This window comes from Nothoprocta perdicaria, unplaced genomic scaffold (genome assembly GCF_003342845.1).
Source record: "Nothoprocta perdicaria isolate Ctin4 unplaced genomic scaffold, notPer1 scaffold_10, whole genome shotgun sequence".
NCBI lineage: Eukaryota > Metazoa > Chordata > Aves > Tinamiformes > Tinamidae > Nothoprocta > Nothoprocta perdicaria.
The window spans coordinates 7,440,070-7,456,005 of NW_020454094.1; the positions used below are offsets into that span (position 1 = coordinate 7,440,070).

The following is a 15,936-nucleotide window of genomic DNA, read 5'->3' on the forward strand; positions in this document are numbered from 1 at the left end:
GCGTCGCGCCGAGCGCGTGTCTGGCTTGGGGGTGCTGCAGCTGGGGGTCTCCAGCTGGCCAGGAGCACCAGGAGGGTGCTGGGAGCATCGGGAAGGTGCTGTGGTGGGTGCCGGGATGGCTGGTGGCTCCCGATCCCTCCCTACTCACGCCAGGCTGGGGAGGAGGGGGGCTTCGTGGCCGTGGAGGGGCTCTGGGAGAGGGGCCCGGGGAGAGTTGCCCTAAGCAGATTTAATGACAGCCGGTCCGTGCTCCTCAGTAGCCCCAGGGAGCAGAGCAGGACTCGGACACAAATTCAGGGTGGATGGTGAAGGTGCCTCTCTGGACTCCTCCGGCCTTCTTGAAGTGACTCGAGTCCCACCTAGGAGAGGAGATAAACACAGGAGATAAACATGGGGATCTGAGCCGCGCAGAGGAAGAAGTGAGGAAGAAGAGCAGGAAATCTGTTCCAGGGCATTCGTGGGCGTCCAGGGGCATGTTGCTTTGGCATGTGCCTTTTACGGGAGCAGAGGCCACAGCGAAGCCCGTACAGATGATCTTGGGCTTGATCTACTCAGCACCGCAGCCCCGCTCAGTTCACCTGTGAACGGCCACCCTTCCCTACCCCTCTGTTTTCCTAAAAACGTGGTTCTTGGAGCTGGGGATCTGCCTTTCTTGGATTGGAGAAGATGGTGGGAAACACCTCACCACAGCTTGCCAGTGGGGTGGGCAACCGCCGCATTTCCTGTCTGTCATTGTTGTCATTTGGGATTAACGCCCGCTCTCACGAATTTAAAGCCAATTGCGTGATTTCTGCAAGCTTGTAACGTGAATTTAAAGTCAATTGCGTAATTTCTGCAAGCTCCTAATGTGCATTTAAAGCCAATTGTGTGTTTTCTGCAAGCTCCTGACGCAGGTCCACAGGGGCTGGTGCTGCAGCAGAGCTGTGGGGGTGATGGAGCTGGGAGCCTCCCCCTGCCCGCACTGCCCCAGGCCAGGGAGGAGCTGCCTCCGCAGCACCTGCATCCCCGGTGTAAACACTCCGGGATCAACAGGCACGGGGTGAAGGACAGGCTGCTGTGTGAGCAGCCCGGGGACTGGCCCCCAAAGCAGGGAGCTGCTGGCTGGAACAGGAATTTAGTGGCTTTTTTCCCCCGAAATGAGCTGCTCTTGCCCATCCCGGCTCCCCGCTCCGCGTACTTAGGGCTCGTATACAGGCAGGATGGCTGCGGGCTGCATGAAAGTGCACAGCACGTTACTCCGGGGCTGGACTTGCAGTACGGGATATTCCTGCGAGAGACACGGGCGTCAGCGCAGCTCCCGTGCGCCCGGCCAGAGCCCGGCCGCACTCATGGCCCGCCGCGAGGAAGAGGAGGGTGGCGCCTGTCCCACCCCCCTCCCAACCTTACAGCCCTCTCGGCCAGCGGGTGCAGGTGCCGGCCGGTGTCGGGGCGCCCCACGTCGCCGTAGTAGTCCATGCCGCGCAGGCAGTAGTGGCGCCCGGAGCAGGGGCTGAAGTAGCCCTGGTAGGGCCTGCGCGCGGCCGCCGCGTACACGTGCGGCGCGGCGGGCGGCGGGGCCCGCCGGAGGCTGCCCAGCATGTCGGCCACCTCCCTCTCTGCAAGCGGAGGGCGGCGGGTGAGCGGCGGCGCCCGGGCGGCCGCGGGCAGCGGCGCGGGCGGCCCTTACCGCAGCGGTGGAGGTGCTCGGGCCGGGCCGCGCTCTCCAGCAGCGCCTCCATCTTCGCCTCCTGCAAGGGCGCAGGTGGCAGCCGCTCTGCCCCACGGCGCTGCCCCACGGGCGGCCCCGCGCCGCGGGCTCCTACCTTGGGCAGCCGCGGGAGGTAGGTGGTGTATTTATTCCAGGCCGCGCTGTTGTAAGGGGACGTTCGCCACGTCACGTACCTGTCCTCGTTGACAAAGACCGGGTTGTACCTCTCTGCAAGGCAAACGGCACGGGCAGGACGCGCTGCGGGGCCGCGGGCGCAACTGCCTCGCTACAGCATCCGATTCCCCAGTGCCTGCATTGGGGGACTCTCCTAAGGGTCTCCAAGCCACAGTAGAGGTGATGCCACCACCTTCCCCTCATTGCTGTCCCAGGGGCTGCAAGGAAGGTCTTCGCCAGCACCATCCACCACCCGGGCTCTGCATGATGTTCTCTAGGGGCCACCAGTGCAGAGGGAGCCCACGGGACCCGTTGTGCCCTGGTCGTGGGGAAGGGGATGGGGATGACCTGGCGTGGGGATGGGGATGCGCGCGGGGCCCCTCAGCCCGACCTTCCTGCCGGGTCACCCAGTACTTCTCGGGCTGGTAGGCGCTGGGCTCCACGGCGTTCCTGTAGGCCAGCTCCTGCGCCGCGGCCGTCAGCAGCCTCTCCTGCTGCCCGGGGCTCCCGGCACTCGGCACCGGCGGCATCGCTAATCCCTGCAGGCAGCGCAGAGCGGGAGGGAGCCGGGCGCACGGCAGCGCCCGCCCTTGCTGCCTTCCCAGCCAAGCCGATTAGGGCCGGGCTCTGACCCAGGGCTGCCCTTCTCTGCGCCCGGGTCGCTGCAGCGGCACCATCTACACCCCAAAGCTTCTCGTTCGCCCCAGAGTGCGGCAGGGCATCACCAGCCGCTCTCCCGCAGCGGCTGCCGGGCCTGCGGGCCCTGCACAGTGGGGCTGCCCCCAGGGCGGGTTGGATGGAGGGGACACATCCCGGGCGCAGGAATGGGTGACCAGGCTCAGGGCTGCGGTAGGACTTGTTGGGGTGACGTTAAGCACCTTGTCCCACGTTGCATTTGGGAAAGGCCCATTTCTCATGCTCCATTTCCTCTCCCCTTGAGGCTGTGCCCTCTCATACTCTGAAACCTACTGACGGACAGTGCCGACACACAAGAGCTCCTGGTGGCAACTGCCTGCCCCACGAGCCCCAAGCGACACCTCTCTGCTGCTGCAGGTGCAGGCGGAGGAGACCTCAAACCAAGGGGGAAGAGAGATACAGGAGCATCAAAGTGCTGTGAAAGCTGAAATCGGACATGACCAGGAGGGACCGCAGGAGCCATCAGCATCACATGGCACCGTGTGGAAACCCTTGGGGCTGTGGCCTTGGGCTGAGGTGCTGCCTCCTTGCAGGCACCTACCTACCTTGGTCACAAACTTGTTCTCCTTCCAGAGCAGCGACGGGGGCTCCTGGAAAGTCTTCTTCACGGAGTTGGGCGGCCGGTAGGAGTCCGTGTAGGTGCTCACGGGGGTCTTGGTCTCTTGGGCAAAGAGGAACATGGTGCCGCGGCCGCCGGGGTGGGTGCAGGGTGGGAGTCCTCGCGGGTGCCACGGGTTCTGTGAGAGCTACATGGGGCTGGGAACCGTGGGGAGGGGGTGACGTCACCGGTGACGTCACAGTGTGGGGAACTGGGGGATTTGGTGCCTTCTTGTCCTGCTGCTTCCATGGGGCTGCCTCCGTGGTGGTGTTCGGGGCACACACGGGCTGAGGGCCGGTGGGAGCAGCCTCGCTCCCACATGCCATGCTGGGAACCAGAGCTGTGCCGCGCTGCTAAAGGGGCATCCGAGGCCCTAGGGATTCCCAGGTTAGTTGCACCCAACTGGAGACACCAGCGCTTGTCAGTTGTGGGAATTTATTAAAGCTAAGAGGTGGTAACAAAGCTAGCAGTACAGACCAGCTAGAAATATAGCAGAACTGAGGACGTCCTGGGCGATGGAGCTGCTTGGGCAGGACTTGTCCATCGTGGGGCTGGTGGGGAGTGTGGCCCTGGGCCGCTGTGTGCCGGCACTGGGGGGTTGGTTAAGTCTTGGGGAGCGCCCCAGAGCAAAGCCCTTTTCCATGGGCTGCACCGTGCCCAGCGCTGTGCTTGCAAGAGCCAGGGGCCAGCAGCGGGCAGGGCTCCCAGCCGAGGTCTGGCTGCACCCAGGTTTGTGCCTGATGGGGTCCCCTTTACGCTGCATTATCTCAGAGACCCCAGGAAGCTGCGGCCGGGCTCCCCGGGGCCGGGCTGGGCAGCCGGGACACGCGGAGCAGCCACATGTGACTCATGCTCCATTGAAGAAGTAACGAAGGGAACGAACTGCTTTTGATTTTCACACCCTGCGGCCTCTGGCAGCCCCAGCTGGGCTCAGTGTCAGCCCGACCTCGTCCCGGGAGCCCGTCCCAGCCGCGGTGTCCTCGCTGCGCTGGCGGCTCCGCGGTGCAGGAAAGGGGGGTCCGGTGCCTCCACCCTCCCGCAGCAGCACCTGCCCTCCGAGGGGCCTCTGCTCTCCCAGCGTTTCCTCAGAGGGCCCCCAAACTGGGGCGGCTGCCGGAGCCCCAAGCTGGGGCTTTCTGCCTCTGCTCCCTTGCTAAAATCCATCCTCTGCTGCGGGCATTGGCTTAATGCGGTGCAGGTAGGTAAACAGCGAGGCGCGGGACGGCAGAACCGGCGCTCAGTTCTCGTACCAGTGGCTGTAAGGATGAGGAAGGGCTCAAAGCAGGACAGCGGGTTATTTTACCTGTTGGCAGCGCGTAGATCACGCAGCCTCTTGCTGCCTCGTTACCCTTTGGAGGAAAGATGCTGCCCGGGCCGAGTCCAACGGCGCCGCGTTCCCGCTGCCTCGGGGAGCTGTTCCAGGTGCCGGGGCAGCCACGGCAGCTTTAGCTGGGCCCCGTGGGCCCGCTCCCAACCCCAGCTGCTTTTGCTGGGCTCAATAGGCTGGTTTTGAGCTTTGCACAAAGAGCGGCCCGTCCAAGCCCCGCGTCTCCATCACGAGAGCCTCCTCCCACCTTTGGCGAGTGTAACCTGCCACTTCAAAGCCCAAACCTGGTGCTCAAGCGTCCCCCTGGATTCTGCTCCAGCTCTTTCTCTGCCGGGGTCCCCTGGTGTGGGAAGAGCCAAAGCAGCGCCGGATCCGCGGCTCTCCTCCCTCCCCTGCTCTCACATCAGGGATGAGCTGCAGTTTGTCCCTCTCACCCCTCCTTGCAGCCCGCTCCAGGGACACACGCCGGCTTTCATATGTATGCTTTTTAATATCATTAGTTCTGTTACACTACACACAACCAGTAACAATGATAAATACTGCAATGGAAATGTTAAAAAAAATATTATACATGTTTCATGTTTTTTTTTTTCAAAAACCCACATTTTTAAATAAATTAATGCATAAAACCGATGGTAGAAAAGAAAAAAAAAATCAAAAAACAAATAACCCCAAACAAACCACAACACAACTGATCTGTTTAAGGCAATACTCTACGCGGACAGGAACTGAAGTACAACAGTGTGCTACATGTTCTGGATGGGAAAGGAAAAATAAAACCTTTACCAGATGCAAATTGATGCTTCAGGAGTGAAAGAAAACCCACCCCAAAACCAGATAATAAAACCAATGGCCAAGTTAAGTGCGGCATTAATACACTCTGCATGTCAAATGATTAGCAGGTTCCTAACATGGACTAAGGTCAAGCTACAACAAATTTATCTTCCTAATTAAAAGATTATTCAGGTCAAATCCTATGTTTAAACTCTACTTTGCGTTTGGCTGTTTCAGCTATGTTTCACTATATGCAAGGACAGCTGAAAATGCTTCTCCAGCTCTGAGATATATGCGAAGGTTGGGAGGTCTCTCTGCCGGAAAGACATTTTCATTAAATATATCCCAAAAGGATCTCGCTCCCAGCGACCCACAAATGCCTCCTGCCATCCCCTCCCGTGGGGCACCACACACCACATGGTGAAAGGAGACCTTGGAAACATTTCCTTGGGTTTTGTTCTCGCCGAGCTGAGGACCCAGAGTGGAAGTTCAAGTTTGATCCGGACCTACGTGTCAGTATTTGTGAACTGCTGCCAGTGGAAAGCAAGGCCAGCTCTGTGCAGAAAGGGAGAAACCCAGTGGGCATCCGGAGCCTGGAGCATTTGCTGTGAAATTCGGTGTGAAGCTCCGCGCCTGCCCGGACAGCAAGTCAACCCCAAACACTAGAGCAGCCCTGAACTTGGCCACTGGGAAGGGGACAGTAACTGCAATGCTAAAAACCCTCCTCTCCCTGCACACAGTGGCCGCTGGCTGCCAGTCTCCCTGGTGGGCTCCCATCAGCTGCCCTGTGGGCAGGACGGGCAGTGCCAGCTCTCCCAACAAGGTGCCTGCCTGCAAGGTGCTGCCAGGGGGCAAAGAGGCTTCTTGGGACACGACACGAGCCTCCCGTACTGCCCTGCTGGAGTGGAGGAGGTTATGGAAAGAAACCAAGGGAGGCTACTGCCAATGATGACGTGCGATGGCCAACAGTTGTCCAGACTGGCTTGGGTTGGGATGGGAGAGGGGGATGTGGAACTGGGCTGAGCGCCGTTGTGGTACAGCTGCCTCTGCTGCTCATCATCAGTTCTCGGGGCAAGAAAGGAGGAAAGACAATGACTGCTTTGAGGAAAAAAAGGAGTGAAAGGAGGACGTGTGCAATATAACAAGGCTTGCGATTCTAGAACTAACCACTGGACACGGATACTGAAGTTTACCTGTGACAACTAGTTATACTTTGATTGCTGCTGCTGCTGCTGCTTCCCCCCGTTCTTTGCCTGACTCCTCTTCTGGTTCTGCTTGGAAGCTGTAGCTGTTGGGCATGATGGCCAGTGCTGATTCTCCCACCCCATGGCACACAAGGTGTGACTCATCTGCAGGATGCAAAGTGAGGCCTGGAGGCAGCGTGTTAGACACAGACACCTCTGCATGCAAGTGGCACCTGCCTTCAGAACCCTTTAGAAAGCTATTCAATGGTGATTCCCTTCCTTCTTTATCAAGTTGAAGGTTCAGTAACACCAGTGGAAGGAGTAAAAATAGCTAAAAATGTGCAAAAAGAGGGGAGAATAAAAAGCCTTGCTTAATTTTCTCCCCTGCAAAGATTTTATCTCAGGTCAGAGTGTCTGTCTTTCTGCAGAACTGCAGCCCTACCAGTGCTGCTGCTTGCTCTACAGCGTGCTGCCCTGTTCAGCAAGGGGGTGGCTGACAGACCTCCGAGCCCACCTCTGCCACAGGTCATGAAGGCAGCGCCAGGAGCAGAGAGGCGGGTCTTGCATCTCCTGCAGCGGTGACCCTGGAAGGTGAAGCTGGTCTTGCCTTGCTGGGCCAGAGCTAGAGGTTTCATACTAGTCTGGCTAACCTCTCACCACCCAGCCTTGCCCAGCACCCTTGGGCTACTGAGATGTTTGAAGAGAAGGACTGCAGCTCTGCTCTGCAGCTTCGTCCTGCTTGTTGGAGCTCTTACTGCTCTCACGTTTGCCTTTGAGTCGTCTCTGGACAGAGGGAGCTACACGCTGGACATACCTGCTATCCCTGGCAGCTCTTCCATGCGGGAAACTGAGCCAAGAAATCTATGAGCTGTGGAAGGAGAGCACGGTGATAGAAACAAGAAGGGCTGTTGGGAAAAGAGTTTGTCCAATTTTTCCAGCTTTCTCTGTGGGTCTGTATTACATCTCTCAACAAACTTTGCGTCTCCCAAATCATGGGGGTTTGAGGAGGATGGGTAACAAATGGAGTCCCAGCTTCTTTGGAAGCCGCCCAACCAGGATGAGAGGGCAGCACGTGGGGAGAGCCGGGTTTCTGGGTGAATTCACTCATGACAACTCAATGGGCAACCGGGGATGAAATGCTGCCCCAGGGCGCAAACATCTCCGCAGGGATCGGGGCTTATCTCAGCATGACTTATTTTGTGGCCTTTTCTTTTCCTGGTCCCTGCTGCGCTGGCATCCAGTTAGGTGTTTGAAGCGGTCACATTTTAATGAGGCCTTCTCTGGAGCTTCCCTCCCTCTGCCTGTATCACAACCTGTGCCCGGACCAGGCACAGTCAGCAAGACACGCTCCTACCTATGGCAAAGGCAGCTTTTGCTGAAGCTGCTCATTTTTGAGGAAAAGAAGGGCTCAGACCCCTCACTAGTTTCTGCTGGCAGTTGGCGGTGGGAAGCAGTGGGAAGAGCTGCTCTCTGTGGCTGCAGGGCAAAGCTGCAAGCTCTGCAAAATGAGGGTGCCAGCTCCTGTGAGAACCCTGCACGCTACCAGCCTGGCACTCATCTCCAACAGCTTCATCCCAGGTCACAACCTTTCCTTCATCCTGAGCTGCTGGGGCCTTCTGCTTCAGGGTGTGCATGTGGCTCTGTGACACAGGCAGGTTTCTCTGGTGAGGTGCGGTTCAAAGTTGGGAGCAAACCCTTGCACAGGAAAGCCTTGAATTCCCGTGGCAGGGATGCCACAATCTCCTAGAAGCTGAAAAGCACCTTAAAAAGATCCTCGTCCCGTGCCTTCCCATGGGAAGGACTTCTGCTCTCCCAACTATTCAGATGCTCCTGTTGAGAAATGGGCAGCCGAAAAGGAGGGTGCTCTGAAGCATCGGCTCTATGGGGCAATCAAGTCAAAGCCAGGGCAAACTCACAAGCAGCGTTTAGATGACAAAGCTGATCTCCTAGGGAATAGTGGCCATACCCCAGGTGCATTAGAAGGAAGAACAGAAAGTAAAAGAAGAGCCTGGAGAAAATTGCTTGTGTATATTGTCAATTCACTACATGGATGTTAAAAAATAAGAGCATGAAACTGCCCTGGAAATATCACAAATGAGTCCTTTAATGCTCCCTTCCTTCTCATTAGCACTGCCTCTCTCAGTTGTAAAACGACTTGCACTCTTAAATTCCTTAACTCTGCTAGCAGGGGATGGTGCTATTGGGCCATCAAATCCTCTTTCCATGTTCCTTCTGGCAGCGTGCAGATCATGCAGATCGTTCCTTCTGGCAGCTGCCAAATAACAAGGAAACAAATCCTTGCCAAACACCTGCCCCCAAAGCTGCCCAATCTCTCTATCAGCCTGCACCCTGCAGCCTTCTGGCACATGCAGGAATCGTCACAAGTGAGGAAACGCAGGGAAGAGCGAGCTATGTTGCTCTTCCTTTGTAGTACGGCACTCTTACAGGATCCTCTTTGCTCTTCCTTTGTGTGTGACACTCTTACAGGATCCTTCCTACATCTTGCTTGCAGAGCTATCCCACCACTGGTGCTCACCACAAACTTGGCAACATCCATGGAGGGTGCCTGACCTCCTGATACAGCAGGTTGGAGATGGAGCAGGGATGTAACTTGACTGAGGTTACAGCAAATGGACCAGGTACCAAGGGCAGAAAAGAACCCCAATCACGTTTCTGTGCTCTAAGAGTCCAACAGACCCTGCTGGCATATAGTGGCTTTGGTGACAGCTCTGGGGTGTGCATCCCAAAGCAAGCTTTGCTCTCTGCTGGTATCAGCACACTACTGAGATAGATTAACTTGGACAACTGGGATCTGCCCTAGGCCAAGGCAGCACTTGGCAACCTTTCCAGTTAGTGCCTGTTTTTCCCTTTCTGTCATCCCATCTGGTGCCCAGCTGGGGCCTTCCTTTCTTCAAAAGCATCTTTCTGTTCAGGCTCAGGCAGGGTGCTTTCCAAGCTTCCTGCACTCCTCTGTACAGCCTGCAGGCCACTCTGAGGACATCCCGTGCAGAGAGGAAAGGATTCTGCTCAGGATTTCACAGAAACATGTCAGTCAACACACAGCTGAGCGGAGCAGGTGCCTCCTTCTGGGGAAGGAGCTGGAGAGCCAAAGCAGAAGCAGCTCAGTCCATCCTGTCCGTGGGGAGCACGGCTTCCTGGAGGCCCTTCTGAAGTCCAGCAATGGGCTGGGCCACCTGCTTTTGCAGGCAAATAAAAGCATCTGCAGGCAAGACAACCAAACAGGCGTGGCTGAGCCAGCGGCCAAACATACACATTGGGTGCAGGCACACGGAAATGTCAGAAATAATCCCGCGCTCTTCAAAAGGCTGGCATCAAGATATGTGTGATAAGGCATCTTAAGAGGTGAGCCTTTAGGATAGCTGTCTGTTCATCAGCCTTTTCCCACACAAATCCTATAATAAAGCCAGCAGAACAGCAGACTAGACCATGGCACCAAGAGATCTCACTCAGCACCAAGATATTCCCCCTCAGGCCTCCTTAGGCACAGGTGTCTGGAAATCGGGAACTGACAGACCAACAGGAGAGATGAGTTGTGTGCTGAGACCCCACAGTCCAAAGTCAGCTCATGTTCATGGGCAAAATAAAAAGAAAAGATTTGCTTATACTCAGGTCATTTGGTTATCAAAATTTTGCTGAAGCAAAATTTTGCTGAAGCAAAAGTCTGAGTGTGAGACCAGAAGGGGAGAGTCAACCCAGTCTGTGGTTAATATGTCCTGCTGGGTTGACCATCGTTTTCCACAGCGAGCCAGCAAACATATCCCATGTTAACAACCTGCTTAAGGGGCTGCAGGTCAGAAGGGTCAGTGGTCAATTTTCTGTGATGGCCACATGTGCACTGCCTTAACTCATTCAGCCTTCCTGATAACAACCCTACACAGGTAACTACTTTTCCCCACCCTTTCTACTTCATTCCCCTAGTAAAATATATGAACACAAAGCATAGAGCGGAGAAGCCAAAAAATTGCCATTTTATGGTCCTGTACTATAATGCCAAACCTGCGATTTGTGCAACCAGCTCCTTCTGTGAGCAGGATAAAACCACTTGGCTTCTGCTGTACTTGGGGGAAGCACTGAGTGCAGCTAATATTTAAACTCACCTCTTTCTGTCCTATACACACAAGAGTAGTTTCCTCCCAGGGACCCTAAAGGGTTACGCTGGAAGCAGGTGCACATCACACAGGGCAAAGGGTTGGGGGCAACTGCAGGGTGCTGGGGTTGCTTCAGGGCACGTGGCAGGCACAAAGCAGAACCAGCAACAAGGGCAATAAAAGGACTTCATCGTGCTGCGCCGGGCAAAGGTTATTAGGGGAGGTCTGTCCTTCAGAGGGGACCTGGAGCCTTGGAAGACTCAGTCTCAGCATGTCTTGCCCCATCTTTGCTTAACACAGAGATTATATCAGAGAGATCTGGGGGACCTGCAATCTGCCAAGGTTTACCCAGGTAAGCAGGACACCTCACTGCTCTAGCAGGTATCCCAAAATGTTTGAAGCTTCGTGCAAAGGCTCTATGGAGGGCTGAGTTTGTGCAGCCTGGCTGGAAGGGGCAGACCCTGACCCAAGAGGATAAATACGAGGAGGTTGTGTGGTACCCACTCTGAACTGCACAACCCTGCTTAAGCATGAGGAACATTGACAAAGACTTCACTGTGTCCTGTAGGATTTGATTTGACCATGGGATTTCTGTTAAGTTTTGACCAGATTCTATACTTAAGAAAAAGACTCCTTAAGGAAGGTTTTTTTTTTTTTCTCCTTTTATCTTTTCTCCCTAGCCTTTGAGGTGAGAGCTCTTCTCCCTCCAGTCAACTTGCTAATCTCACTCCTGAGCCAGCACTGGGGAGAAAAGCAGACACATGAATGAAGAAGCCAAGACTGGAGACTTGGTGGTTTGTGCTTCTTAAGAAACATTTTGGAAATATTCCCTCTCAGCACTAGCATGGGATTATGAAGGGGGAAAAATGCAGCTAAGGCGCATTCTCAGAGGGGTTGGCAAGATAACTAGCACTTTTGGAGGAGGAGGCAGTTAACATTTAGTAACCAACACTGGCCAGTCCCCTCTGTTCCCTGGGAGGCAGCAACGCCTCTGTTGTACGGAGAGGAGCAATCACTGCTTTCGTGGTGGCCACAGCCAACTAGTGAACATGCCTGATCTTTTAATCATGCCATGGACAATACCATGCCTTGCATTGCACAGCTAAAAATCCATGAAAAAAAGTAAGTGTTTTAAAAGTAAGTGTTTGCTTACATTTAAAAGTAAGTGTTTGCTTAATCACTAAGAGGACTTCTTAAAGACTCAACTTACTCTGTATACATTTTGAATAGATGATCTGCAGTTCAGGCTCTTTCTTGTGATGCAAAGGAATTTTGAGAGGAAATTTGCGTGGGAAGCTTAGAACTGCCCTCACTTCTTGCCTTTGCCAGGATCTAAAGCAAGCACAGAAGCAAGATGGGCAGTCCTTCCTGAAAGAGCAGGAAAAACACACCCTCGTGTCTGTGTCAAAGGATTTCACCTCAGGGAAAAATGCCAGCTCAGCCAGAACCTGAGTCCTAGGTATTCTGAAGCCAAAGGTTAAAGACTGACCAGAGAGAGAACACATTTCCTAATTCCAGAAATTAATCTGCATTAAAAGCGAATGGTTGGTGACCTAGCAATTCAGCCCAGCAACCTAATTTACCATGAGGTTTTCTAATTACCCTGGCACCAAACAAACACAATCGTTCCTTACGGAGGAGAGTTCTCACACAAGCACAACTTGGTCCAGAAGAGGGCAGAGATGGGATAAACAGCAGTCTCCTCCCATGGCTTTTTCTTTGGAGCTGAATCTGTTGATAATCCCTTGTCATGGAAAACTGCTCATGTCTGACACCACCACACAGACACTTTCAGGGTTAACAAATCTCTTCTGTAGGCACGGAAAGACAAGAGAGTGTCCATGGCTAAGTCCCATAAAATGTGCTTTCTTCAGCTACCTCTTTCTGTACTGATCTTCAGGCTGTACAACTCTAGCTCTGTTTTGGTGCAGGCTTCCTTTTTTTCTTATTTGAACAAAGCTCAACATTTTTGGAAGAATATGGGTCTCCTGGGAATTAAGTACAGGCTGAAGTCAGTAAACGTGACTGGGTTGAACTCATGAGTATGGTACTCTTAGGCAAGGACTGAATTCCAGAAGAGCATGGATGGATTACAGATTGAATCTAATCTGATTGATGATAATTTAATGTGGAACTAAGGGTAGATTGCACTGCTATGTGACATGACAGCTCTAGCTAGTACTGACTCAGAGTGAAATGCCACCTACTTGTTCTCTTTACAAGTGAAAGAATTGTGTTATGTTACTCCTGGCTAGACCTGCCATAATATTGGATGCCCTACTGCATTCCCCTTCCTGTGCCCTGATTATGGAATAATTCTGATTGACACAAACTGATCAGGTTTAGTGAATGAATTAAGAACTGACCTCCTCCTTTGGTTAAAAATACCTGGCATCTCAGACTCAGTCCTGATCTTGCAAATAGATTGGTTTTGTGGGGTAGGATTACCCGGAGCCCCATCGGATCCTTCCCAGTCCGGAAGCGACAGCTTACAAACCATCTCCAGTGTCCACCAAGGAGGTATCTTTAGGCCCTTCTGCATTCATTCTCCAGACCAGTCAGTTCTGCTAGGCACTGCCTGGCACTTTGAACAACTGCTTCGTTTAACCATAGCTTAAAATAACTTATCAACCAATCATAAAATGGATTTTTTTGGTTTCTCCTGGCTCCATGAACACAAAGAGGTGCACGTCCTACCATAGGAGGAAGCAATGGCTGTTAAGTTTTACAGTTATAGTGGAAAGCACTGATCACAGCCTGCCGGCCTCACTACTGGATGTGACAGGCGGTGGAGGAGGTGGCTTGGCAACACATGCAGGTAGGGTTGACCGATTTAGGGGGGATTAGGTCGAGGTCCTCGTCGTCTGGGATCTCATCTAACCGGTACCCATCCTTTAGCAGCTGGATGTTCAAGTCTTGGTTGATCTGCTACAGACAAAGAGACGAACAGTCAAATACTTGAGACTTCTTCCTTCTCACAGGTCAGAAGTGTAAGGAGGTCACTCATTCTGGAATACTTATCATTAGGAACTGTCCTGCCAACAAAAGAGTCCCAAGTTTTGAACCCAGCTAAGGATTCCTTCTCATGATCTCGTTTCTTCCAGAATAGGAATATCTACAACGTATCTACATTCATCTACATACATAAAAAATATCTACATTCCAGAGCAGCTGCAATTTGTTAATATGCTATTTTATTCTGGAATATGGTTTCCATGAAGACAATTTCTCATTTAGATTAATGTAATAGCACTGATAATAAATGAACTCGCAGCAGGACAACCCTTCCCACCAGTCTAGGGCACTGCAATAGTTGAAAGGGGGTAAAGTCACTGCTGATAGAACTTGGTTCTTTGTAGATTCAGATTCAAGGGCTGTTTAGCCAGACCTGAATGAAAAAATGCTTTACGTGATGGCCCAGAGATGGCCAGATCATTTGACCTGCTCCCTGCTCTTGGCTGTTTCTCAAAGTTTCAATGGTATTTTGCCCAAAGAAGGGATGGGAGGGGAAGAGCTCCCAGGGGATGGTGTGCTCAGCACCCTGGAGATACAATCAGATCTTGCAGAAATAGTAGCCAGAGGTTGAGCAACTGACTTGCTAGAGGGCTTGGGAATATATTCAGGGACTACAGAGAGGGACTGACAAGCCTTAACTTCCTGCCTTTTTTTCCTGGAATAGGCAAGAGTTCATGACTGCAAGGCCTCTCTGAGATTTTTATCTGCTCTAAGTAAACGTACATTGGGTGACCCTGTGCCCACAGGAACTGGAAACAAGAGCGTGCCCACGGAGCCCCTGTTTGTGTTCCTGGCACGTAGATGGTTGCTGAGCTGCCACGACAGGCAAGCTAATGCTTCTGTCCATCATGGGCCAACACTGCAGGCTGAGCAGAACAGGGGAAAGCCAGAGGTAGCTGTGAAAACAGCAGGCAAATCTGTGCCTGTGCCACAGCAGTGAGGGAAGGGAGCCAGCTAGATCACTCAGGAAGAAAGCAGCATGACACAGTTTCTGCCACAGCCCCTTCCAGATTCACAAAGCTTATACCATTGCCAAACTGCATTTCTGGCTGGAGAAGGCTACTCTAAGCCACTACAGTCTGCTCTAACATTAGCACCTGTGGCAAGCATGGCAAGAGAGAGTATAACTCACCTCAGCTGATGAGTATCCCGAAGAGGAATATCTGGACATGTCAAAGTCATCATCACTGCAGGAAGGACAGCGTACAGCAAAGAAGGAAACAATTAAAGATTTGTATTCCTCCACTAGTCCTATCTTGTACCACGAGGTCCTTTAGGCACAGAGAAGTTATATCAAGGTGGTTTGAATATCAACTTTCATCTGTGAACCTCAGGCCTTTTCATAAAAATGCTCTTGACTCATGTCTCTTCCTACTTGCTACATGAGAGCCTAGTTACATGCCCAAGGGCACAGCGAGTGCTCTGTAAGAATGGGTTCAGCAGAGGTCCAAGGAGGAGTTGGCCTCAAAGTTACACTCTAGCGTGAAAACCTGCTGTCCCTGTAACATATATAACTTATTAACACTCGGCATACCTGTCCGTATCCAGGGCTACCAGTGGTTTCTCATCTGGACTCTGGTCTAACGATGAATAGCCTTTATTGGGAACGACGAGCCTGAAATAATTAAATGTTGTCCATTAACCACACAATAAAGCTCAATACCATACGTAGTCTAGGGCAAAGTCACATGATAGCGAGGCCTTCCCTGTTCCAATTTTTCCCAAGTCCACCCTCACTGGTGAAGATTTGACATTGGGGAAATAAGCTGTGACTCCAGCTAACGCAGGACAACTCCATGAGACCAGATGCTGAACATGCCTTGGGAACACGGTCCTCTCTGAAAGTCAAAACAATTGGGACACTCCATGCTTCATTCTTGGGAACCTGCTTGGCTAGCATTGCTTGTCGTTTCGGATTGCTCCTTTTTGTTTTGCTTTTCTTTGGCAATGAGTAGGTGGCACTAGACAGGAAGCAAAGGGGAGAAGGAGGCTTTGGGAAAGCAGTGGCCTGGCACTCCTGCTATTCAAAAGCAGGATTTGGCCATTTGGTCTGGGACCCTACACGGCCTCCACAACAGAATACTTCTGAGCTCCCACTCCTAAATTTAGTAATATCAGAGGGATGAGCTGCTGGTGCAGTGTAAGAGCCCAGTCAGATTAACACTTCTAAAATCTGATTATTTTATAATGGCTTTCAGTTCATCAGAAGTGTTATAAAGGCTGCCTACGAGTGTGCACCTTTAATTGCCTGAGAGCGTAATGTAATGTAATATAAATTTGAGAACTTTTAGGAAAAGTACATTATTTCAGTGGTATCCAGCTCAAAACACAGAACTCTTCTTTCATCTATACAACTGCACAAGGACTTCGGT

General features: G+C 52.7%; 2 protein-coding genes across 4 annotated transcripts in view; both read right to left on the minus strand.

The window, feature by feature from the left end:
• Positions 1-253: 253 nt before the first annotated feature.
• On the minus strand, positions 254-3,237 carry CUNH9orf24 (chromosome unknown C9orf24 homolog). The gene is made up of 6 exons (XM_026039067.1): positions 3,103-3,237; positions 2,253-2,400; positions 1,803-1,915; positions 1,667-1,727; positions 1,382-1,595; positions 254-359 (listed from the first exon to the last, which is right to left on the minus strand). Exons 1-6 carry the CDS (start codon positions 3,235-3,237, stop codon positions 254-256), a joined length of 777 nt encoding a protein of 258 aa, XP_025894852.1.
• Positions 3,238-10,926: 7,689 nt separating this feature from the next.
• FAM219A (family with sequence similarity 219 member A) overlaps positions 10,927-15,936 on the minus strand; it is a 74,102-nt gene continuing 69,092 nt past the window's right edge. For 2 of the 3 annotated variants that reach the window (XM_026039719.1, XM_026039703.1), the window contains exons 4-6: positions 15,099-15,179; positions 14,697-14,751; positions 10,927-13,477 (exon numbers count right to left, since the gene is read on the minus strand). In XM_026039719.1, the coding sequence (XP_025895504.1) occupies positions 13,319-13,477; positions 14,697-14,751; positions 15,099-15,179 (295 nt within the window). In that variant the 3' untranslated portion in view covers positions 10,927-13,318. The remainder of the gene's footprint in view (positions 13,478-14,696; positions 14,752-15,098; positions 15,180-15,936) is intronic. The other variant, XM_026039711.1, reaches the window with a different exon arrangement.

Bases quoted from the DNA above. Each gene is read 5' to 3' on its own strand.
- CUNH9orf24 (XM_026039067.1), bottom strand. From the start codon at position 3,237: ATGTTCCTCTTTGCCCAAGAGACCAAGACCCCCGTGAGCACCTACACG. The intron at 1,916-2,252 runs GTCGGGCTGAGG...TTTGCCTTGCAG, and splicing joins CTGGGTGACCCGGCAGGAAG to AGAGGTACAACCCGGTCTTT. The intron at 1,728-1,802 runs GTAGGAGCCCGC...GCGCCCTTGCAG, and splicing joins ACCTCCCGCGGCTGCCCAAG to GAGGCGAAGATGGAGGCGCT.